Raw genomic sequence first — 24920 nt, 5'->3', positions numbered from 1 at the left:
CAAGGGGAGGAGGTGGGAGATGGTGGGTATTAGAGGGCAGGTGAGTAGGAAGAAAATGAGGGATATTATCTTGGGGTGGGGGGAGGGGCGGCGGTGGTGGCTTGTCCCCGATGCACAAAGGGCACCCTCCAAAGATAGTATCCCTCCTTTCCTTTTCACCCTTTTAAAAGCTTAACAAAAATGACCTGCCCACTCCTGCCTGAATGCCCACGCCAACCATATTATCGGCTTGTTAACAAGCTCAATTGACTCTTTATTTTTTATTTAAATATGATGGGCTGCCAATTTCAGTGGCCACCTGCCTACTGTGTTATGGGTTGAGCTTGGGGTAGGAGGGAAGGTGTTGTGGTGGGCGCCAGTCCTATTTGACATGCTTCCCTGCCAAAGACACAGCTGGTGGGGGCAAGTAAAACCCAGCCCTCTGTTTTCAGTAGCTCAGATCCTGCTTTCACTCATAAATTTTACTCCCTGTGCACACAAACACATTAGGGGCAATTTTAACCCTTCTTGCACAGGCAGTTAAAATGGCCTTTTGTAATATACCCACACCAATGGCACTGCGTTCCATCAGCATGTGGTCGTGATGGTGAGAGGGATATCTGGCAGAAGGCCATATGGAGCTCCAATTACAGCGCAGGTATTAATTGAAATGGGGGGGTGTGAGTGGCAGGGTCACAACCATGTGGAATGGCTGGACACTAACTTGGAGGCAGGTGGTGGTGGTTGGATATCAGGAAACGGGTTTCCGCAGGTTCAGCTGAAATTAATATAGGACCTGACTGCAGTTCTTTATCTCAATTTCTTGGTCGCAATCAGCCAGATTGAAAGGCTGACTGGCTCCTGGTCACGTAAGCCTTTACCATCAGGCTACAGCTGGAGAGTGGAAGGAAGCAGAGGGAGATCAGGAAACCGGGGAAGATCAAGATAATTGGAAAGGCACTTCATGCCTGGATCCAGCAGTCCTCGCTTCCCTTTGCTGATGTATTTCCAAGGCCCAGCTATCTCAGCCAGACAGGGTAGAATTTAAAGTGTTAGTTATATACAAGATGCCCATTATAATGTTTAAATTGCTAATGTGCCACTTTGAAGCAAATTAGTTGCCAGTCCCCTGTTCTGCCTTTGTTAAAATTGAACATGGTCATTTTGGAAGCAGGTTGGGGTAAGGATTCAGATTTTAACATCTCCCCAAAGCATTGGCATGAGAGATGGCATCATGTTCCATTCGTGCTACTGGGCTGTGGCAATTCTACTCATCTACAGGACAACAAGCTCTAGGAAATCAATAATTTGAATGAATTCCTTATGCATTCAGTCTCCCAGCCTATGCAGGGGGAGTCCAGAGCCTGCACAGTCCCAGTGGGAGCATCCCTGGGAGATGCTTTAACTCATAACACAGACTTTGTCAAGGTCAGCTCAACTGCAACACCCATAGAGGTGGCCACATACTTTATAGTAAACTGCGGAGTTTCACTGCCAAACATGTAAGCCATTACATGTTATCTTGTGGACAGTCCAATGCCTTCAACAAGTTACTGGTGTACAGCAATTGCCTTTGCTTAAAATGTTGAGTCCCTGATCCCTGTGTCTCAGTCCCTTTTAGCTGAGCTAAGATATGATCAAGCCCTCTTGTTCTAATTTTCTTTCTTCTTCTCCTGAAGTCATGGGCTCATGCTAATGTGTTGATCCACAGATGATCTCCAGCACCTCACACAAGTGGTCATTTTTCAGGTTTGAGGTTAGACATTAAGTGTCAGAAAGCTAGTTGATCATGGAGGGTACCACAGAAGAGCCTGATCCAGTCCTCTACTTGAACTCCTCAAACAACTTTCCCTCAGTCCTGGATAGTCATCAGGCATGGGATCCCCTTTCCCTTTCCAACTAGTAAAAGTTGTAGCACCTGGTAGCTGAAATCAGCTAACTCAATATACAATAAATGCTTACCATCCAGTAATGCCCAAATTCTACGAATTAATTATAAAAACCCAGCAGGGACCAGGGATTGAACATGTCCTGCATGGCTCAGTTCTGTAATTGAACCAATTAGGGAACTGGAGTCTGTTTTTTAACTACCAATTTAAGTGGATACATTGCTTATTTTTTATAGTTTGTTTATTTTAAAGAGAGTAGCCTGTTGGGTTCTGTGACTTCGTCTTACTTTACTGTTTTTGCGGCGGAATTGGTCTGGGCATCTCTATATAAGTATGATATAAGATAAATACAATTTTGTTGCAGAGCTGGGGGTGGGGCCTAATAATTGCCCCAACATAATTAGCAAGATAGAGAGGGGCGGGAGTCAGTAAGCCAAATAACTAAGACAAGTGGTTGTCCATTCCCACCATTAACAAATGCAATATAAATAATCATTTGGTAGTGCAGAACTTGAGTATTGCTGAAAAAAGAGATGTGTCTAAGCTTTTCGTCTTGCACTCATCAGGACACACACAAGAATACCAATATAAGGGGGAAAATAACAAGTTATACTGTAAGTGAAGAGAGCGCTGATTGGTTAACAAGTGGTGTTGCCATGGAGAATGCACTACTGATGGTGACTGACAGTTAACTATCAAGCATTGTTTGAAATTTAAACCAGGCAGTTTGACCTTGATTGGTCAAGGCACTGCCCTGAGGAATGAGTCAGCAAATGACTGTCGCTTAATTTGTTTAGCTGAAATGCAGCTAAATGGCTCTGTAATATATTGCTGATATATCACATGATATGAAATTTTGATAGGTCATGTTGGGTAGTAATGACAATGTCCGCAGATGTTTGCTGCTCAACTTAATGCATTACATATATGAAAAAGCATCATAGTACATTTGGACATAGTGAAGGCAACTGTTTGCTGTCTTGTTGCACAATAATAAATTGATCCTTTATTTGTGCAAGCCCATTAAAAACATACTTAAGATTATGGCGTTGAAGTTATTACTCATAAATATCTCTGTAAGTTTAATTTGAGTCCCAGCTGTGTTTTATACCAAATGGTAAGACCTCTTATGGTTAAAAGCTTACCTTGGTATTCATAAAGTCTCCCGGTCCATAACCTTGAATGGTGGGAATGGATAACCACTTGGATGCTTTTCCTTTTTGACCAGAATTCTAGCTTTTATGTTTAAAACGGTTGATGCAAAACAAGAGTATTCATAATGTTAAATTGTACTACAAAAGATTTAGTTTGCAGTGCAGTGATGCTATTGTGTGAAGTGCTCTTATCTAATACAATGCCAGAATCTGCTATAGAACTGGCAGTATTTTAAAGCAGAATGCTGGTTCATGCTTTATAAAGGATTGCAATTTGAGCTATTTAGTAAAACTAAAACCCAGCATCTCTGAGGACTGTGGGCAGAAAGTTTTGATTAGTGTTGTGAGAGGAAACCTACTTGATACACTTGAGATTTAATTAGTGATTCTGTTGTGAGATGCAGCAGCATTTCACAGTGGATTAGCTGCCTGAGACTTTGCTTCTCCTGCCTCTAGACTAAATTGTTTAAGTTCTGCACTCTTTACTTCATTTGTTTGCTTCTGCTGGGGTTAAGGTAATGGGGCCCCTTTCATTGTGCATGTTGTATGGTCCTGTTCAGTCATTCAGTTCACGTTCCATATTTTTCTGTGTGTGTAACAAACTATTCATGAATAACAGTCCATACCATGTGTTTGTCAATAAAATTAACAAACTAACATACTGTTCTTTTTTTTTTGGTCAACTAACACTGTTGTTGTGGGATGTAGCCTCACTGATGTAAAAGGTAAATAATTGTTGTGGTATTTTCTCTATGTATTTACACCAAGATTTGAGTTGTAAATGACTTTTAAGATGTAATTAGTTTGACAAATATAAGGAGGCCCTTAAAATTAATTGCACTAATCTTTGCAACTGTTACAGGTATTTCTTTGCAGTACTGGCTATTTTAACTGCTCTGGGTGTTCTCAATGGATTAGTGCTACTCCCAGTTCTTCTTTCTTACTTTGGACCATATCCTGAGGTACTTTTTTCTTTTTCTTTCATAATGATTCTAACATATTTGGACTTCAGAAAGTTCTTAGCGGAAAATGAGGATTAATTCACTAATTCTGTACTCTTAACGGAGCCAGGCTTGAAGGGAGCAGAGTCAGAGAACTAGCATGACAGTGTTGTCGCCCTGTCTCTGACCCACATTCCTTTAACACATGGCACTGGAAGTACAGGATTGGTTAATTCATCCTAAAACAATACGAGTTACCAGGAAATCAGATAGGTGCAATTATGAATAAATTATGGATTTGAAAATCACAAATATTTTTTTTAATTCCAGCCCAAATTCTTCATGAAAGAATCAAGGATTTAAAATGCCAGATTCATGAAGCCTTCTTGACTCCTACCTAAATTCATAGCCCTGTACAACCAGTAGAAAGTCAGCATTATTGATGGGGATAATGCTGGACAGACAAGAATGTCTGTGCCCGCACTCTGTTCTTTGAATTCCAAAGAACAGGGAAGATTACAGGTTATTGCCCATTGGCGTTGCTGAAGGGTAGGCCTTAATTTGGCAGGTGCATGCATAACTCCACAATCAGGTGAACCAAAAATAATTAAGGGTCAGCAGTAGCTAAGTCTACCAAGAAGGGAAGAAAATAAAGTCTAAGAATAATACTTGAGGTTAGCTACCCTGTCCTTAGTGTAAAAAGTCAGAGAGGTGGAAATTCATGCAGATTTGACACATAACTGGTCTTGGATCAATTACTAGACTTGGTTTCATCATATAAAACTTCATCGTGTCTTGTTTTCTTTAGACAAAACCAATCCCAAGATCATCCAGGGGACAGTTGGGGGACCAGGGCAAGGCCTGAAATCAGACATCCTATAATATTATGACCATAATGAACATGGTACTTGTGCCCAGTATCATCATTGAATAGTGTTAGGTACTGCAAAGAGCCAAGTAACTGGAAGAGCCCTCACCAGACTACCTCTGTTTCCAGTGTGAAAGAAATTACTCATTGTTACAACCGACTGGATGTGATTACAACAGTGTGATGAACTCTAGGTGAGACTAATTACTCTTCACACATTCGTTTCATAGGTTTCACCTCTTGATGGGAGAACCCGGCTGCCTACTCCATCACCAGAGCCACCACCTCGAGTTGTGAGATTTGCCGTTCACCCTGAGCAAGGGAATACTGGATCTGATTCTTCAGATTCTGAATACAGCTCACAGACTACAGTTTCCGGCATCAGTGAAGAACTTCAGCATTATGAATCCAATCCCAGCTCTACTGCATCAGCCCATCAGATCATGGTGGAAGCAACTGAGAATCCTGTCTTCCCCAGATCCACAGTAAGTGAAGCCAGTTTCTTTTTAAAAAAAAGTACTTACCAATATTTGAAGGTTCAACATTTTCCTTTAGCTATCATTGCTTTAATTTCATTCAAAATGATGTACCAACAACAGAAAATTTTGAATTATTTGACTTCAGTGGCAATGCATTGTTACTTGTAATGTTTGACTGAGGACCATTATTTGTCAGTGACACCTAGGTGTTTTTTTAACTCGTTCAAGGGATGTGGGCGTTGCTGGCTGGGCCAGCATTTATTTCCCATTCCTAATTTCCCTTTGAAAAGGTAATAGCGAGCCACCTTCTTGAACTGCTGCAGTCCATGAGGTGTAAGTACACTCAGAGTGCTATTAGGAAGGGAGTGCCAGGATTTTGACCCAGCGACAGTATAGGAATGACGATATAGTCTCAAGTCAGGATGGTGTGTGGCTTGGAGGGGCTCTTGCAGTAGTGGTGTTCCCATGCATCTGCTGCTCTTTTCCTTCTAGGTGATAGAGGTCGCAGGTTTGAAAGGTGCTGTCGAAGGAGCCTTGATGAGGTGCTACAGTGCATCTTGTAGATAGTGGCAGCAGTGTGTACCATGTGTCAGTGGTGGAGGGAGTGAATGTTTAAAGTGGTGCATAAAGCACCAATCAAGCAAGCTGATTTGTCCTGGATGGTGTTGAGCTTCTTGAGTGTTGTTGGAACTGCACTGATCCAGGCACGTGGGGAGTATTCCATCAGATTCCTGTCTTGAGCCTTTCAGATGGTGGACAGGCTTTGCAGAGTCAGGAGCTGAGTTACTCATCGCACAATTCCTAGCCTCTGACCTATTCTTGTAACCATACTATTTATATGGCTAGTCCAGTTCAGTTTCTGGTTAATGGTAACCCTCCCAGGATATAGATGGTGGGAGATTCTGTGCTGGTAATGCCATTGAATGTCATGGGGAGATGGTTAGATTCTCTCTTGTTGGAGTTTGTCATGGTCTGACATTTGTATGGCGCGAATGTCACTTGTCACTTATTAGCCCAAGCCTGAATGTTGTCCAGGTCTTGCTGCATATGGACATGGACTGCTTCAGTGTCTGAAGAGTCATGAATGGTGCTGGACATTGTACAATCATCAGTGGACATCCACACTTCTGACCTTATGATGGAGGCAAGGTTGTTGATGAAGCAGCTGAAGATGTTTGGGCCCTGGACACTGAGGAGTTCCTGCAGCGATGTCCTGGGTCTGAGATGATTGACCTCCAACAATCACAACCATCATCTTTTGTGCTAGGTATGACTCCACCCAATGGAGAGGTTTTCCCCTGATTCCAATTGACATCAGTTTTTCTAAGGCTCCTTGATGCCACACTTAGTCAAATGCTGCCTTGATGTCAAGGGCTGTCACTCTCCTTGAGCTCAGCCCTTTTGTCCATGTTTGGACCAAAGCGGAAATGAGGTCAGGAACTGAGTGGCCCTGGCAGAAACAAAAATGAATGTCAATGATCAGGTTATTTCTGAGCAAGTGCTGCTTGATAGCACTGTCAACGACCCTTTCCATCACTTTGCTGATAATCGGGAGTAGACTGGTGAGGCAGCAATTGGCTGGGTTGGATTTGTCCTGCTATTTTTGGACAGGACGTATCTGGGCAATTTTCCACATTGCCAGGTAGATGCTTACAGATAAGCTGTACTGGAACAGCTTAGCTGAGGGTACGGCTAATTGTGGAGCACAAGTCTTCAGTCCTTATGCCAGAATGTTGTCAGGGCCCATAGCCTTTGTAGTATCCAATACCTTTAGCTGTTTCTTGATCTCACAGGGAGTGAATCAAATTAGCTGTGATGCTGGAGACCTCACAAAGATGCTGAGATGGATCATCCCTTGAAGATTGTTGCAAATGCTTCAGCTTTGTCTTTCGCACTGATGTGCTGGGCTCCTCCATCATTAAGGATGGGGATATTTGTGGAGCCTCCTCCTGCAGTTAGTTATTTATTTTTCTACCGCCATTCACAACTGAATGTGGCAGGACTGCAGAGCTTAGATCTGATCCATTGGTTGTGGGATTGCTTGGCTCTGTCTGTCACATGCCGCTTCCACTGATTGGCATGCAAGTAGGCCTGTGTTGTAGGTTCACCAGGTTGACATCCCATTTTTTTTAGATATGCCTGGTGCTGCTCCTGGCATGCCCACTGCACTCTTTGTTGAACCAGGGTTGATTCCCTGGTTTGATGATAATAGTAGAGTGCGGTATATGCTGGGCCATGAGGTTTACAGATTAAATACAATTCTGCTGCTGCTGATGGCCCACAGCGCCTCATAGATGCCTGGTTTTGAGTTGCTAGATCTGATCGGAATCTATCCCATTTAGCATAGTGGTAATGCTACACAATACAATTGAGAGTATCCTCATTTGAAGACAGGACTTTGTCTCCACAAGGACTGTGTGCGGCGGTCACTCCTACCCATACTGTCACTGAAGGATGCATTTGCAACAGGTAGGCTGGTGAGGATGACGTCAAGGAGGTTTTTCTCTCTTGTTGGTTCTCTCACCACCTGTCACAGACCCAGTTGAGCAGCTATGTCCTTTAGGACTCAGCTAGCTCAGCTGGTAGTGGTTTGATCAAGCCAATCTTAGTGATGGACATTGAAGCCCCCCACACAGAGGACATTCCGTGCCCTTGCCACCCTCAGGGCTTCTTTCAATTGGTGTTCAACATGGAGGAATACTGATTCATCAGCTGAGGGGCGTGGGGTAGTAGGTGGTAAACAGCAGGAGGGTTCCTTGCCCATGATTGATTTGATGCCATGAGCCTTCCTGGAGTCTGGAGGTATTGTTACGGACTCTCAGGGCAAGCACTCTGCCACCACCTCTGGGGGGTCTGCCCTGCCAGTGGAACAGGGCATAATCAGGGATGGTGATGCTGGTGTTTGGGACATGATCTATAAGGTATGATTTGGTGAGTATGATTATGTCAGGCTGTTGTTTGACTAGTCTGTGGGACAGCTTCCTCCTTGCAGAGCCATTTCCAATGCCTAGGTTGATATCAGGTGGTCTGTCTGGTTTCATTATTTTTTGAAGATTTTGTAGCTGTTTGATACAACTGAGTTGTTTGCTGGACCATTTCAGGAGGCAATTAAGAGTCAACCATATGGCTGTGGGGTCACATGTATGTCAGACCAGGGAAGGATGGCAGATTTTCTCCCTGAAAGGACTTTAGTGAACCAGATGGGTTTTTACAGCAATCAACAATGGTTTCATGGCCACCGTTGGATTAGCTTTTAATTCTTGATTTTTATTGAATTTAATTTCTGTCAGTTGTCGTGGTGGGATTTGAAACTTTCCTAGACGATTAGTTTGGGCCTCTGGATTATTAGTCCAGTGACATTACCATTATGCCACTGTCTCCCCCTAAATATTGTCACTTAATGTGAATATATTACAGCTACAAATACAACTTTAGTAAATTCCACAGCAGATATAATTTCCTACATCTTTAAACAATAATTGCACAGTAATAATGCTTTCTGATGATTATATATTAATAGTTGCTTGGTAGTACAGAACTTGAGTATTGCTGAAAAGAGAGACATGCTGTCAAAGCTTTTCATCTTGCACTCATTAGGACAGACTCAAGAATACCAAATTTTAAAGGAACCAACAATTTATACTGCATGAGAAGAGGGTGCTGATGGGTTGGCCAATCTGCTCTGTTTGGTTAAGGCATTTTTGTGGAGAAGGCACCAGGGAGCTATTGTCCCCCATGCTTTTGTTTAATTAAAAACATGCAATGCTCTTTTTGCTTGCAGAGGGCAGGGCCCTGCATGTGAATATATGTAGCTTCTAGCAAGCATAAATGAGTCACATTGTGAGCCCGACTGATAATCTTAAATTGATTGTCAGTATAATTCCTAGCACACTCAGGATTATTCAGCAAATACTGCTCAGTTGTGGAATCATATCTAACTTTAGAGGTTATGTTCTGGGTTTTGCACGCACAGGCTGATTGAGTATGGTCAGTACTCTGCCTATTACAAACAGCCAAAAGGACGTGCAGTTTGATAGTACCGGTCATGAGGATGTATGGCCTACACACCTGGCATTGAACCAGCACTGAAATTCATATACCACATTATTCATTTGTGTGGTAGGCAGCACATCTTTTGACTCGACAGCAGCATCCTGTTAGTGGAAAATAGCACTCGTGTTGCTACTGTATAGTAGCAGTGTAGAGCCGCTAGCTTCCAACCTGTTGCTCAAATTTTTGGGATACTTTACCCTTCCAAGGCAATTTGAGGTGGACTGGGCATTTTTCAGGTCTATAAGTGTCTTAAACCCTTTCGTGAGTATGTGTGCTGCACAGTGAGCAGTAGTCTGATTGGGGTAGCCATATTACATTCATTGCCTTCAAATTCCTCCTCCTAAAAAATAAGTTGGACAAGACCTAGCAGCTACATTTAAAGTTGATGCCTGTTCACTGCTTGATGTGGTTCCTGGACATGTGTTTTACCTAAGGCAATTGCGTGATTCCAGAAACCAAATTCCATTGTGATCAGGAACAGCTTCTGTGATGATATGAATTTTTAACATAACAATAGAAGAATCTTTAGGAACATTAAAAGGCCTTTCCCTTTTTGCTATTCGCAACCATGCTTTCTCACCATGATCTCTTTTTTCCCTCAGAAATACATTGAATTGTTTGTTGAAACTATTTATATAGCTACTTTAATGGATTTCCCAGGTTACTTATTCCAATAAATCCTTTTGGGGTGAAAGCATTCTGCCTCAGGTTTTTAACTGATCAAAATATTTTTTAATTAAGTAAGTCATATTATACATTGTTTATCAAGTTGCACTGCAGTGTAATAGTAAATAAATTGATATGCACGGGCATTAATAGTTCATATTGTTTACAGGTTGTCCAGCCAGATTACAGATTCCATCGACCAAGACCAAGGCCATCTCCACAACAGGATATTAAACATCAACAATCCTGGAGGAATTGTAGGAACCAGAGTTTGGAGGCAAGGGAAGGGATTCAACCGCCTCCTTGCAGACCACGCATGGATGCTTTTGAAACTGCTCATGAAGGGCATTCCAGACTAGGCAATAGAGATCGTCAAAGTCATAGATCCCGTTCTCATAAGACTAGGAACACAACAGCCACTGGTGCTGCAGCACCAACATACTGCCAGCCTATCACTACTGTGACCGCCACAGCCTCAGTTACTGTCGCTGTGCATCCTCCCATACACAACCAAAATGTATTTGGAGGGTACCCACATTATGAGGGGTACAGTGAAACTGATGAAGGAGCATTTGTTGATCCTCATGTGCCTTTTAATGCACGTTATGAAAGAAGGAGCTCAAAGGTGGAAGTTTTAGAGTTGCAGGACGTTGAATGTGAAACACAGAGCAGTGGGAACAGAACAAATTAGGTAAGTTTCCTACAGAAATTCAATGAAAGATGCACTAATACATAAAATGTTATGAATCATTGTTATGAATCATTGATACCTATGTCAAATTCTTTGGGCTAAGTAGAAAAGGAAAAATTACTGATGTTTCTTCTAACAAAAAGTAAATTACTTGAGTAAATGCGTTATTTCACAAGTTAAATTAGTGTTAAGTCATGTATGAATTTCGGAAGATTGCAACTATGTAAACTATAATTAGTATGTGTTTATGTAAAATGAAAATAATTTCATAGGCTGGGATTTTCCGGCCCTGACTTGGGTGGGCATTATTGCGGGCAGGACGGCTGCTCTCCAAATTTTCCCGTTCCGCCCATGATGATGCCCACTAGTGTCAGGGCTGGAAAATCCTGGTCATAGTCTTTATACGAATGCTTTTTAAAAACTTGAAATGAGTTACTGAAATCATTCTCAATATCTGTTCCTAACAGTTGTGTTTTCCTTTTAACCCTTTCTAGTATGGAAGTTATGATGCACAGATGGCCAAAGATGGTAAAACTCTTCACTTGCATAGTCCTTGAAACTCCAAGCTATAAATACAGGCGATCCTGAACTGGGAAAACAGTTTACTGCAACTGTTAATCTATTGTATTATTTGTTAAATATTCTCTAAAATATTTAAAGGATGTACACATATGTATTATACAGATGTACAATGTAAAGTAGTATAATTTTAGGAGTTGTGAACCTCCTGTGAATGGATTGGGAACAATGTGTGATCTATACATTATGTACATTGATCTGTGTATCTGTGCCACATTTACGCTTAATCTAGTCATAAATGTCAGCATATGTTGCTGCTGCTTAAAATATTGTATAATTTACTTGTATAATTATTCTATGCAAATATTGCTCATGTGATAGGATTTTTTTGTAAAGATACACATTTTTAAAAATATTTTAATTTTGCATATCACAACCCTGTGGTAGTATAAAATGTTACTGTTAACTTTCAAGCACGCTATGCGTGGTTCTTAAAATGATCAGATATGAAGAAAAGCACGTTAATCTTTATGACCTTGTTAGTTATAGTTGTTTGATTCTCTTGCTGTGTATTATACAGGTCTGTGTTGTTTTAATTTAACCCTTAGTGTGTGTATATTTATTGATCCCCTCCAGATTCTTTGAATGATGAACTGTATCTGAAATTCTAACTGTCAAACTAACACAGAGACAGTCTTTTTATATTTTTTCTTTATTTATTGTCAATCTAAATAGAATGCATTTTTGAAAATGATCCACCATTAAGCTCAGACACTGTTCTCTTTAGCATAGATTTTAATATTTGTAAAGACATACATTCAGCAATGGAAACTTGTGATGGGGAGGCTTAAATCCAATCTCAACTTTATTTGTAAATATGTAGGGGGAAAAACTGTCTCTTAATACTGATTTATGTTAATGTTAAACTCATCTACTGCTACACATGTTTGGCATCACTATAATCAAATCAGGTGGACATGAAAGGAATGAATCTTTCAGGAGGAGTCTTAAGTGTATGCTTTTTACATATATAAACTGTATTTTAAGGAAAAAACATAGAGTTCCAACTTCACAACAGAAAAACACTTCATTGGCTATAAAGTAGTTTGGGGCAATCTGAGGTCACGAAAGATACAATATAAGTTCTTTCTTTTCATTTGATGTTCCAAAACCCAAATGATATCTGTGACTGAACCACAATATTCTGTTAATGACTATCCTGATGCCTTACTAAGCTTTTGCTTTTGTCTTGGTAGTGAATTGGTTGGTCATTGTGGGATGAAATTGCTTTTGGTGATATTTGTAACAAACAGGCATTCACATGAAATTCACCTGTGCATTATTTTAATGCATTTGTTAACTCATCTAAACTAAATGTGTAATCAAATGCATTAAAATAACACATGGAGGAACTCCATGCAACTATAATAAGATGATAATTACAAATATTTCAGACGGTCATTTTTAGATATTTCTTTTAATGTTCAATATTGAAGGATTGAGGCAATTTGACCTTGGCCGTTGCATAAAACGAGCAATATTGGATCTGCTGCGTGTTTTACACCTCTCCCAAATAGGAATATCAGGAGAGGAGTATAACAGGTGGTGATCTGAGATCGCCCATTTTGCACTATCGCCATAAATTAAATTATGGCCTTTGAATCTTGTGATTTATTTTGGTACTTTGCCACAGTCTTGTTGCTATTGAAATTACAGATGATGCCAAACAGTGTTGCATAGCAAATAGATTGAGTTATATTTTCTGTTTTAAATGTTAAAATAAGCTACTGCCATTAGCACACTAAGGGTTAACCCTAATTGCCAACTTTCTTTTATAAAAACAGTTTACTTTCTGGCATAGAAATGTGTGTGACATTAAGCCACAGATTTCAATGTGGCACTTGTGGTGGATTGACTTGAGATCATCCAGGATCCACAACAAAAACTGTATGGTGTAAATTGGAACTAACTTCAGATGCCATAGCGCTTATTAGATTGTGTCAAAAGTTCAGAGTGGCTTCCCATTGCTACTGCCTTAGCGTCTGTCTGTCACTTCTCACCAGTTATTTTCTCCCTCTTGTTTAACAGCACAGATTCTATCAAATGCAGATATAGATATGTGTACTTTCTCCCTTCCGTCCCCCACTGTCTGCTGCTTCTGCACAATGTAGACATTTTCTCCTATCGTCACATTGGCAAAGGGAGAACTTCTCAGTGGCTGGCAACTATGTTTTTAAGAAAAAATGTATTTTTTGTGATATTTATATTTTTGTATCATAAGAATGTTTTCTTACAGTATTTGTATGCCAGTTTATAACAAAAATGCAGGGATTTTTTTTTCTTCTGTTACAGCTATGTTTTACTTTGTAATGGATTTTAATCTGTATAAAGTGCTTACTAATGTTAATAACTAAATAGGAAAGATATATAACAGTTACATTAAGAACTCGTAGATTTTAGTATGAGGATGCAAAAGGAAAAATATTCAAACTGGGTCTCATCACCTGCCTGTTTTGGCAGAGATGGGTTTGTGTCATTTCAGTTACAAAGATAAATGTATGCCATATAATTTATTTATATGAAAATTTATTTTTGTAGTGTATATAGTAGTCATCAAGTCTTTTGACAGAAGTATATTTTTAAAGAGTTTATATGTAATGATACCATTATGTTGGATCATAACTGAGACAGTTACAGTGCACACTTTCATTGTAACTTACACTTGGAGAAGATGTTTTACAGTGTTAAAATGAAAGCAACTATTCTAAATGTTACATAATTTGGTTCAAATTTCCATGGAATACATGCCTTGTGTGTTTTATCCATATGCATCATGGGACATGGAAATTGTTCAAGCTCTCTAAATATTAATGTTCAAACACTGATAGAATTTCTAACAAATAAAAATAATATAACTTAACTGTGGTATCGTGTCCTTATTACTTTAGTAAATTGTTTTGAATTTATAGTCCCAAAAATCCACAAACCTTTAGTATGTTCAGGCCCAGCAGATCACTCAGCATCAGAAATTGGTTACACCAGATTTCCACCCATCTGAACTTTTCACTGGAATTTCCTGTAGGGGTGGAGGTAGGCGATTGCAGCAATGCTTTCTTACAGTCTGACATCATAAATAGAGGCTGGACCAGCAAAATGGCAACAGTCACCAGAATCCATGCTAGTCTCACGTCTGATGTTCCCAGACCTACAGTACCCACCCACTTCCACCCTGGTTTCATGCCCTGGAATACTGAGCAAAAAGAGATATTGCAGTAGGGAAGGGACTGGTATCCAGTCCTTGGCACCATCCTCAGCCAGACTTGCTAGCTCTGCACCGAACCACCTTCACCTTTGCCTTAGTCCTGCCCCCATTTACCAAGTACTCCAGCTGCACTGATTGTAGCACAGGTTCCCATTAGCAACATGCAAATTACTTGACCCTCTAGAAATCTGATGGGGTCAGTCACTCCCTTTCAGGCACTTCAGAAGTTCACTCCACTAGCAACGTGGTAGAATGGGACCACAAAAAATAAATGGAAGAAAATAAATGAATCATACAGGTATAAACCAAGTTTCTTTTATCAAAGATGCCTGTAATGTTTGGAGTATATCTTGCACTCAAGATTAGGAGTGCCTATTTTACATTGGGCAGGATTTTCCCTTCATCCAGCAGGTGGGCCCGGGAGCAGCTGTAAAACGGACAACCGCCACCCATGATCGGGCCCTGACCACAATTTTCATGCTGGCTGGCCAATTGATGGCCAGCCAGTGTGAAACGTGTGCCAAGAGCCTCAGTGCTGCCGGGATGGGGGTGTGAAGAGCGCAAGCGCTGAAGTCTGTGCGTGCGCGGGGGAGTGCACACTGAAAGCTCCCTGAAGGCACAAAGCTGCCTCAGGGAACTGAAGAATTTTTAAATGAAAAATAAAGATTTTAAAAATAAGGGAAACGTCGCCACTTGTGACTCAGTCACGTGAACAGGGACATATTAAAAATTATGTTTAAAATTTTTTATTTTTTTAAATTACTGTTGGAAACCTAATCCCGCCCGTGGATGAGGTTTCCTAAAAAACGCAAAGGCTGCCTGGCATATTCGCCTGCCCACCAACCGTAAGGTTGGACATGCAGCAAAAAAACAAATTAATTGTTAATTTAATGGCCTTAATAGGCCTCTTAATTGTCGGGCGCACTGCATGACATTGGGACGCTCGCCCAACGTCATGCGCACTATTTTACTCCTGATTGGGTCGAGCAGCACCCACCTGCGGGACATAAAATTCTGCCCATAGTTTTACATAGCTTGTTTCTATGCTGTAAATACCAACAGATCAGGATCCACACAAATCTCCTCCCACCCTTTCTTCATCTAACCCTGTCAACATATCCTTCTATACCATTCTCCCTCTTTAAGGTTTCCCCATAAACACATCTATGCTGTTTGCCTTAGTTATTCCTTGTGGTAATGAATTCCACATTCTAACCGTTCTCTAGTCAAATTTGGATTTTTAGCAACTATCTTAAATTTATGGTCCCTATTTCTGGTGTCACTCCACAACTTGAAACATCTCTATGTCTACCCTACAACTCCTTTCACAATCTTAACAGCCTCTATCAGACCACCCTCAGCCTTTTTTCTAGAGAAAAGAGCCCCAGACAGTGCTAATTCCCAAATGAGCCAGAACTTCTGGTTTGATGGTCCGCACTCACTGCTGTTAATGTCAGGGGCAGACAAAGGTCTGCCTCTTCAGGGCAGGAAATAATGGAGGTTTCACAGAAGACCCGAGGAATATTGGCTCATAATAAAATGTTTGCTTAAAATAACCATAACCAACTTGTTACAAATAGCTTTAATTTCAACGCCTACCTCAAAATTTAGAATACAAGCATTGTAAATGACTGTGACATTAAATGTGCACACCTGTCTCCCTTAACAGCTATGTTTGCAGGAGTTTTGTATTTGGAATTTGCATGGAGAATCCCCAAGCTACCTTGCCTTCGGATTCCTAAAGCTGTGGCAGAGAGACTTTTATCTCAATACAAAAGCAAAATTCTGCAGATGCTGGAAATCTGATACAAAAACAAAAAATGCTGGAAACATTCTACAGGTCAAGGCAGCATCTGAGAGAAACAGAGCTAACCTTTCAGGTCGGTGACCCTTCATCAGTATGTTTCTGATGAAGAGTCGTTTACCTGAAACGTTAACTCCGTCTTCACAAATGCTGCCTGACCTGCTGAGTGTTTCCAGACTTTTATCTAAAATATCAATTTCAGAGGTCAAAGAATAAATGAATTAATCCTCCAGCCCAATCCTTTGCACAAATGTTTCAATATTTTGAGGTACCTTTCTTGAGACAACTGAAGGATGAGTAATATTCAAGAACTGAACCTGTCATGCAACATTTAAGTTCTACATACAATCATTACTCTTGTGAAGCTTCCTTTCTTGGAATAAAGATCATGAACAAGGTAGTTCTATACTGACTATGTAGGTTTATATATGAAAACATATTTTTCAAGGTCTCACCTTTAAGACACACTACACTCAATCATCACCTGGTGTCAAAGCAGGAAGTAAGAGGTCAAGACACCTGGTGATTCAGGCCGTAGCAGAGCTCTGCTGCAACATAGAGCATAGCTTTTTAATATGATGGGTTTGTTGAGAAGAATTTTTACCTAATATCTAAAAAGGCATTATTTATAAATGTACCTATTCTAAATTGAAAGGATGAAATCACTAGCATTGTGATTTGTCTCCAGAAAGTAAAAAGTGAAGAAAAAGTCATGTTCATTGTTTGCTTTACATTAAGTCCCTAATTAATGGGGCGAATCCATCTGGAGATAATGAAAACTGCCGGACGATCAAGTCTCCTTTTTGTGACACAGTGGCCTTGAAATTGTACAATGGGATACTAGCAGAAAATTGCTTAATGAGTTTGTCTGAAATTCCTCTCTTAGCTATTTTACTGAAAGTACTACCAATTTTTGTAACAAGTAATATGTCCACTGAAGGGGAGAGGATTTTGAGGCAGATGTGTTTAGCATCTGCATGCTGGTATCCCATGGCAAAAATTCATAATTTCACAGCCTATGAATCTGTTACCTCTGATTGGGTTATTTAAATAATGTAGTAAAATTTCCAACATGTAAAAACAAGACTTTTTTTTCACCAATTAAAGACAAGATATTCCTGAAGAACAATGCTGGCAATGCAACATGATGCTCTGACTCACTTGTAATACAAAAAGTCTTCATAGGCAGTGAATTTTACCAAGTACCAGGCATTCAGTCAACTATTTACCTGACAGATACCCAGGCAGTGTGAAAAATTAATTTAAAACAAATTCCATCTTAACTAACTTCTGCAAATCTAAGCTCCAACTCTCATCAAAATTATTGCAGTAATGGGAATGCAGCAAATCGAGACTCCATTGCAGCTGTACAGGTTAAGAGGCAGATATAAGGTGAGAAGTTGCTCCTGACAATGTAGATATGGATAGTTCACCTTATTTAGGACAGATTAACACATATTAAAATAGCAGAGAGAAGAATTTGGTATAGGCATGTAAAGTTTTCATACATGTATGAGGCTAGAAAGTGGGTGTGCTTGTTGACTCCTACCTTCCTAATCCTCCTCTCTTCCTCCTGTTCCTGAGCTTCTCTCTGGTGGCAAGGGCTGTACCCTCAACATGACCAGGTTCTGGAAGATACAACAGGCAATACCTGAGCCACGAGCAAATTGGTATTGAGTAAATAAGATTAGGGAGTAAAATGCGTGGCTCAGAAGTTGGTGTGGGTGAAATGGGTCTCGATTCATGGGGCACTGCACCAGCACTGAGGAAAGTGAGAGTTGTATCATTGGGACAGCCTTCACCTGAACCTTGCTGGGACCAGTGTTCTGGCACATCGTATGACTATGGCAGTAGAGAAGGCTTTAAATGAAATAGTGGGGGCAAGGGATTAAGTGTGGGAAGATGTAATAAATTAAAGAAAAGACAAGGCAAGACAGTAAGCTAGCAATAAGTGAAGTGATAATCAGAGCATGGTAGGAAGGGACAGAGCTTATAAACTTAAGTGTGTGCCAGCAGATAAACCCAGACCTTGCAAAAAATGGTAAAAATACAGAGTTAAAGGGTCTATATCTGAAAGCGCATAACATTCATAACAAAACAGATGAATTGACAGCTCAAATAGAAATAAATATGTATGATCTGATAGCCATTACAGAGACATGGCTGAAAGATGACAAAGACTAGGACCTGAATATTCAAGGGAACATGACATTTTAGAAAGACAGGAAGCTAGAAAAAGGTGGAGGGGTAGCTCTGTTAATTAAGGATGGCACTAGTACAATAGAAAGAGATTACCCTAGTTCTAAAGATCAAGATGTCGAATCAGATTGGGAAGAGATAAGAAATAGTAACGGTAAGAAGTCACTTGTGGGAGTAGTTTATAGGCCCCTGAACAGTAACCATACTGTAGGGTGGAGTATACAGGAAAAAATAATGGAGAGTTGTGAGGAATAGTAATGGGGTGATTTCAATCCACGTACAGATTGGGCAAATCAGATTGGCAAAGGTGGCCTGGAAGATGAGTTCATAGAGTGTTTTTGGGACAGTTTCTTAGAGAAGCACGTGCTAGAGCCAACCAGGGAGCAGGCTTTTCTAGATCTGGCAATGTGCAATAAGACAGGATTAATTAATGACCTCACAGTAAAGGTGTTCCTAGGTAGCAGTGGGCATGGCATGATTGAATTTCCCATTCAGTTCTAGAGAGAGAAGAATGGGTCTAAAACTAGTGTTTTGACCTTAAATAAGGGCAGTTTTGAGGGTATAAAGACAGAGCTGGCTAAAGTGAACTGGAAAATTAGGCTAAGGGATAAATCAGCGGAGATGCAATGGTAGACATTTAAGGAGATACTTCGTAACACTCAGCAAAGATACATTCCAGAGAGAAAGAAAGACACTAGGGAAAGGATGTACCATCTGTGGCTAACTAAGGAAGTTAAAAAATAGTATCAAATTGAAAGAAAAAGTGTGCAATTCTATGAAGATTAGTGGCAGCTTAGGAGATTGGACAGAGTATAAAAAACAACAAAAATGACTAAAAACTAATAAGGAGGGAGAATCTAGAATACAAGAGAAAGCTGGCTGAAAATATAACAACAGATAGTAAAAGTTTCTACAGGTATTTAAAAAGGAAAATAGTAAGTAAAGTGAATATTGGTCCTTTACAAATTGAGTCTGGGGAATTAATAATGGAAAATAGAGAAATGGCGGATGAACTGAACAGATATTTTGCATCTGTCTTCACTATAGAGGATACAAATAACATCCCAGAAATGATTGTGAATCAAGAGGTGAAAGGGAGCAAGGAATTTAAAACAATTGCAGTCATCACAGAAAGGGTACTGAGAAAATTATTAGAACTAAAAGTTGACAAGTCCGCAGGTCTTGATGGACTTCATCCTGGGTCTTATAAGAAGTAGCAGTTCAAGAAGGCAGCTCACTACCATCTTCTCAAGGGTAAAAAGGGATGGGCAATAAATGCTGGCTATGCCACATCCCATGAACAAATAAAAAAAGCTGCTGAAGTAGTAGATACATTGGTTTTAATTTTCCAAAATTCCCTAAATTTGGGAAAGGTCCCTTCAGATTGGAAAATATCAAATGTGACTCCTCTATTCAAGATAGGAGAAAGGCAGAAAGCAGGAAACTACAGGCCACTTAGCTTAACATCTATCATAGGGAACATGCAGGAATCTATCATTCAGGAGGTTATAGCAGGGCACTTAGATGATCTCAACCCAATCAGGCAGAATCAACATGGCTTTGTGAAAGGAAAATCATGTTTGACTAATTTATTAGAGTTCTTTGAGGAAGTAACAAGCAACGTGGATAAAAGGGAACCTATGGACACGATGTACTTAGATTTCCAGGACGCATTTGCCAAATCAAAGGTTACTACGCAAAATAAGAGCATGGATAGAGGATTGGTTAGCTAACAGCAAACTCATAAATGGGTCATTTTTGGGATGGCAAGATGTAATGAGTGGAGTGCCACAAGGATCAGTGCTGGGGCCTCAACTATTTACAATCTATATTAATGACTTGGATGATGGGACCAAATATTTGGTTGCTAAATTTGTTGATGATACAAAGAGAGGTAGAAAAGTAAGTTGTGAAGAGGACACAACAAGTCTGCATAGATAGGTTAAGCGAGTAGGCAAAAATTTGGCAGATGGAGTATAATGTGAGAAAATGTGAACTTGTCCACTTTGGCAGGCAGAATGAAGAAGCAGCATATTATTCAAATGGGAAGAGATTGCAGCAATTTGAGGTACAGAGGGATCTGGGTGTCCTGGTACATGAATCACAAAATGTTAATGTGGTAATCTGATGTGTAATATACCTTTATGAAGAATGTTACAATGGAAGATCACATGATCTTAGCGTGGGTTCCCTCTGTAGTTAGTAGCCTATAGTCAATAGTTAGTAACAGCAGTAGTACAGAGATAGAGTTTGAAGTGTTAGCACGTGTTTAGTTGCTGCTGAGTATCTTTGTAAATAAACACAGAGATTCTACCTATGAATTGTCTGCTACTCAACTCTATCATTAGTACCAAATTGGCCACCCCTTACAACAAGCGTGCAAACAGGATCCAACAAACTGCTGACAAGGATTTAACAAACTGGGTACGAGGATGGGGTAAGTTAAACAGGAGCAAGCAGGAGAAGTAGAAGTTCCGTTTAAATCATCAAAGTAACTCCCTCACAGTAAGCTGCAATTTGGAAGAATTGATTCTTTCCACCCAGCAACAGACGATTGGTCCCACTATATTAAGTGTCTCTCATTCTTTTTCCAAGCAAATGAGATTTCGGGGGAAGAGAAGATGCGGCGATCCTCTTAAGTACATGTGAGAATAAGACTTATGGTGTGATTCAAAGTTTGATGGCACCCAGTGTCCCAGACTTGAGAAATTTTGATGAATTAACGGACCTGCTGAAGGGCCATTACCAACCAAAGCCCTCAGTAACAAAGCAAAGCTTCAAGTTTAATTCAAGAATTAGAGCCCTGGGGAAGACAGTTGCAAGCTATGTGGCAAGCTTGAAGCAATTAACAGAGCATTGAGAGTTCGGTGCATCCTTAAGCAATATGCTTAGAGATCATTTAGTGTGCGGTGTGAATGAGGACATGATTAAGAAGAGATTGTTACCCGAAACAAATTTGGATTTTAATAAGGTGCTAGAGATTGCACTAGCAATGGAAAATGCAGTTAGAGAGTCAAAAGCCATACAAGGCGTGCAAAATGGCACTGCCCACCACATCGGGCGGGAAGCCCCAACCAGAAAGAACGTGAAAATCAGGACTCTGCTCAGAGGTGGCAAACAGCTCCTGCTAGTGGGAAAATGAGAAACACAACTCAGCAGTGAAAACAAGGAGTAATGTCAAGCGGTGGAAACAAACAATCTTTTAACAACTGGCACTTTAAAAAAACAATAATTTATTGTCATAAAAACAGACACATAATGAGACAGTGTAAGGAAAGAGTCAAACAGACTTTTAAAGAAAAGAAAAAAACAGTGAGATCTAAAATGTAAAAGAGCCTGAGGCAACAGATTCAGATATTTCTTCACTAAGATAAAAGCAAAATGCGGATGCTGGAAATCTGAAACAAAAACAAAAATTGCTGGAAAAACTCAGCAGGACTGTCAGCATCCTTGAAGAGAAAGACAGAGTTAACATTTCGAGTCCGTATGACTCTTCTTCAGAACTAAAAAGTAAAAATGTGGTGAAATATATATTGTTTAAGGGGGGTGGGACAGGTGAAGCTGGATAGAAGGCCAGTGTTGGTGGAGGCAAAGGAGAGATTGCAAAAGATATCATAAACAAAAGGTCGAAGGGGTGTTGATGGCGGTGATACTGGCTAAAGGAGGTGCTAATGGTGACATTAAGAGTAGAAAGCAGAATGAGCAAGTGATAGATGGGTCTACTGGGTGTGGGGGAAACGGATGGTGTGGGGAAAAAAGATCGAAATAGGCTAAAAGGTGGGTATAAAACAATGAATGGAAATAATTTTTTAAAAATAATAATAATAGAAATAGGTGGGAAAAATATATATATATAAAATTGAAAAATAAATATTTGAAAAAAAGGGTTCAAAAAGGGGTGGGGCTGGAGGAGAGAATTTATGGTCTGAAGTTGTTGAACTCAGTGTTAAGTCTGGAAGGCTGTAAAGTGCCTAATTGGAAGATGAGCTACTGTTCCTCCAGTTTGCGTTGAGCTTCACTGGAACATTGCAGCAGGCTAAGGACGGACATGTGGGCATGAGAGTAGGGTGGTGTTTTGAAATGGCAAGCACCATTGACTGCTTTGTGGAACACCTTCCTTCCATCTGTCCACAAGCATGACCCAGACCTTCCTGTTGCTTGCCAAGTGGAACCACCTACATGAAGCTTGATATGAGACATGCTTCTCTACAGTTAGAATTAGATAATGCCTCCTGGGAATTTGTCACAATTAATATTCACGAAGGGTTGTACCAGTACACTTGATGCCTTTCAGCATCTCCTCAGCTTGCGCCATCTTCCAGAGAACAATGGAAAGTTTACTGCAGGGACTGCCCCAGGTTGTAGTCTATTTGGATGATGTTTTGGTGATGGGGTTCACTGAAAAAGGGCACATGGCAAACTTAGAAGAGGTCTTAAAACATTTCTTGCAGGCTGGAGTGCGTTTTAAAAAAATAAAAATGCACGTTCTGAGCAAGGGAGGTAACCTATTTGGGTCACCAGGTAGATTCACAGGGCCTCCATCCGGTTGAGGAGAAAATGAGAGCCATAAGAGAGGCACCTGCACCAAAGGACACCTCAGAACACAAATAATTCCTAGGAATGATCAATTATTATGGAAGGTTCTTACCAAATTTGTCTACAGAACTAGCACCCCTACATTATCTACTCAAAAAGAACCAATGTTGGTCTTGGGAGGCGCCCCAGAAAGAAGCTTTCAAGAAGGTCATACAATTGTTGCACTCGTCCAACCTATTAATACATTATGACCAGAGGAAAGAATTAGTGTTGACTTGTAATGCATCCCCCTACCAATGGGAGCAGTGCTCTCCCATCAGATGGACGATAGCACGGAACAACCTATTGATTATGTATCAAGAACGCTCACCAAAGCAATAAAGGGTTACTCACAGATAGAAGAAGAAGGCCTGTCAATCATCTTTGGTGTTAAGAAATTTCACCAGTGCGTACACAGCTGCTATTTTACTATAGCTTCAGACCACAAGCCATTGCTAGAATTGTTCTGCGAGGTCAGGGCTATACCACCCATAGCCTCAGCAAGAATACAGCGATGGGCTTTAATTCTGGCAGCATACGAGTATACTTTTGTACATAGGCCTGGTAGTCAAATTGCAAACGCCGATGCACTTAGTCGTTTGTCTTTACAAGAAAAGGATGTGGGAGCCCCAGTTCCACAAGAACTTATTTTGTTGTTACATTTCTTAGATTCATCATCAGTATGTGTTCAACAGATCAGAGACTGGACAAGTAGGGACCCAGTCCTATCACAGGTATGAGAACAATTACTTTATGGTCGGCCACAAGAGACTATTTGTGACGAAATGAAACCATACTTTAACAGAACACATGGAATAACCAGCCAGGATGGCATCTTATTGTGGCGAGCACGAGTGATAGTATCTCCAAAGGGTAGACAGCCATTGTTAATTGGACTACAGAGTGCATATCCAAGAATTTCCCAAATGAAGGCCATAGCATGCAGCTATCATTGGTGGCCTGGGATGGATAGTGAAATAGAGAGTTTAGTAAAGAATCGTGTGCGATGTCAGCAACTGCAAAAGTTACCTACAACAACTCCATTACACCCTTGGGAATGGCCAGGAAGACCATGGGTGCAGTTACACATTGACTATGTTGGATTTTTCATGGGAACAATGTTGCTGCTCATTGTTGATGCCCACTCAAAATGGACGGACATATATGAGGTGAAATCACCAACTGTTACAATTGAGAAGTTACAGCAAATTTTTGCCATTAACGGACTACCAGATGTAGTTGCTTCTGATAATGGCACAGCATTCAGCGGTTTATCAACCTCAGCGGCATCACTCATGTAAAAACTTCATCGTACCACCTTTCCAAAAGTGGACTGGCCAAAAGGGCAGTCCAGACATTCAAGGCAGGCATAAAGAAGTTAACTGGGGATTCCTTAACAACCAAGATAGCATGCTTTCTTTTCCATTATAGGACCAGATCTCACACAACAACAGGAATTATTGAGGAACCGCTGTCTCAGGGGGAGATTGAGCTTAATAATACTGAATTTAGGGGGGAAGATGGAAAGGAGTCAGGGAAGTCAGAAAACTAGACTTGACTGGCATAGTCACGAGAGGAAATTTACTGTGGGAGAAACGGAATATGTGAAGAACTTTGGAGAAGGACCAGAGTGGTTACCGGGTAAAATAAGTGCAGTGACTGGACCTCTATTTTACCTTGTGGAGGGAGAAGGCTGAGTGATACAGAGACATGTGGATCATCTAAGGAAGAGAGAAGCTATGCACCAAGAAACAATTCCACCAGTGTTCGCAACCGGGTCAGTGTTTACTGTTGAGAGAACTCAACCCTGTACAGGCACATCTGATGTTCCTTCAAGAGTG

General features: G+C 40.5%; 1 protein-coding gene across 1 annotated transcript in view; it reads left to right on the top strand.

Moving 5' to 3' along the window:
* The window catches only part of ptch1 (patched 1), an 89466-nt gene extending 75307 nt beyond the window's left edge, over positions 1–14159 (top strand). The window contains exons 21-24 of the mRNA XM_041186590.1: positions 3885–3984; positions 5062–5316; positions 10199–10720; positions 11215–14159. Of these exons, the coding sequence (XP_041042524.1) occupies positions 3885–3984; positions 5062–5316; positions 10199–10720 (877 nt within the window). The 3' untranslated portion in view covers positions 11215–14159. The remainder of the gene's footprint in view (positions 1–3884; positions 3985–5061; positions 5317–10198; positions 10721–11214) is intronic.
* Positions 14160–24920: the final 10761 nt, after the last annotated feature.

The sequence above is a fragment of the Carcharodon carcharias genome, chromosome 4 (genome assembly GCF_017639515.1).
Source record: "Carcharodon carcharias isolate sCarCar2 chromosome 4, sCarCar2.pri, whole genome shotgun sequence".
Classification (NCBI taxonomy): Eukaryota; Metazoa; Chordata; class Chondrichthyes; order Lamniformes; family Lamnidae; genus Carcharodon; species Carcharodon carcharias.
Note: the sequence above shows the minus strand (reverse complement) of the source record. Positions and strands in the feature narration are given on the sequence as shown.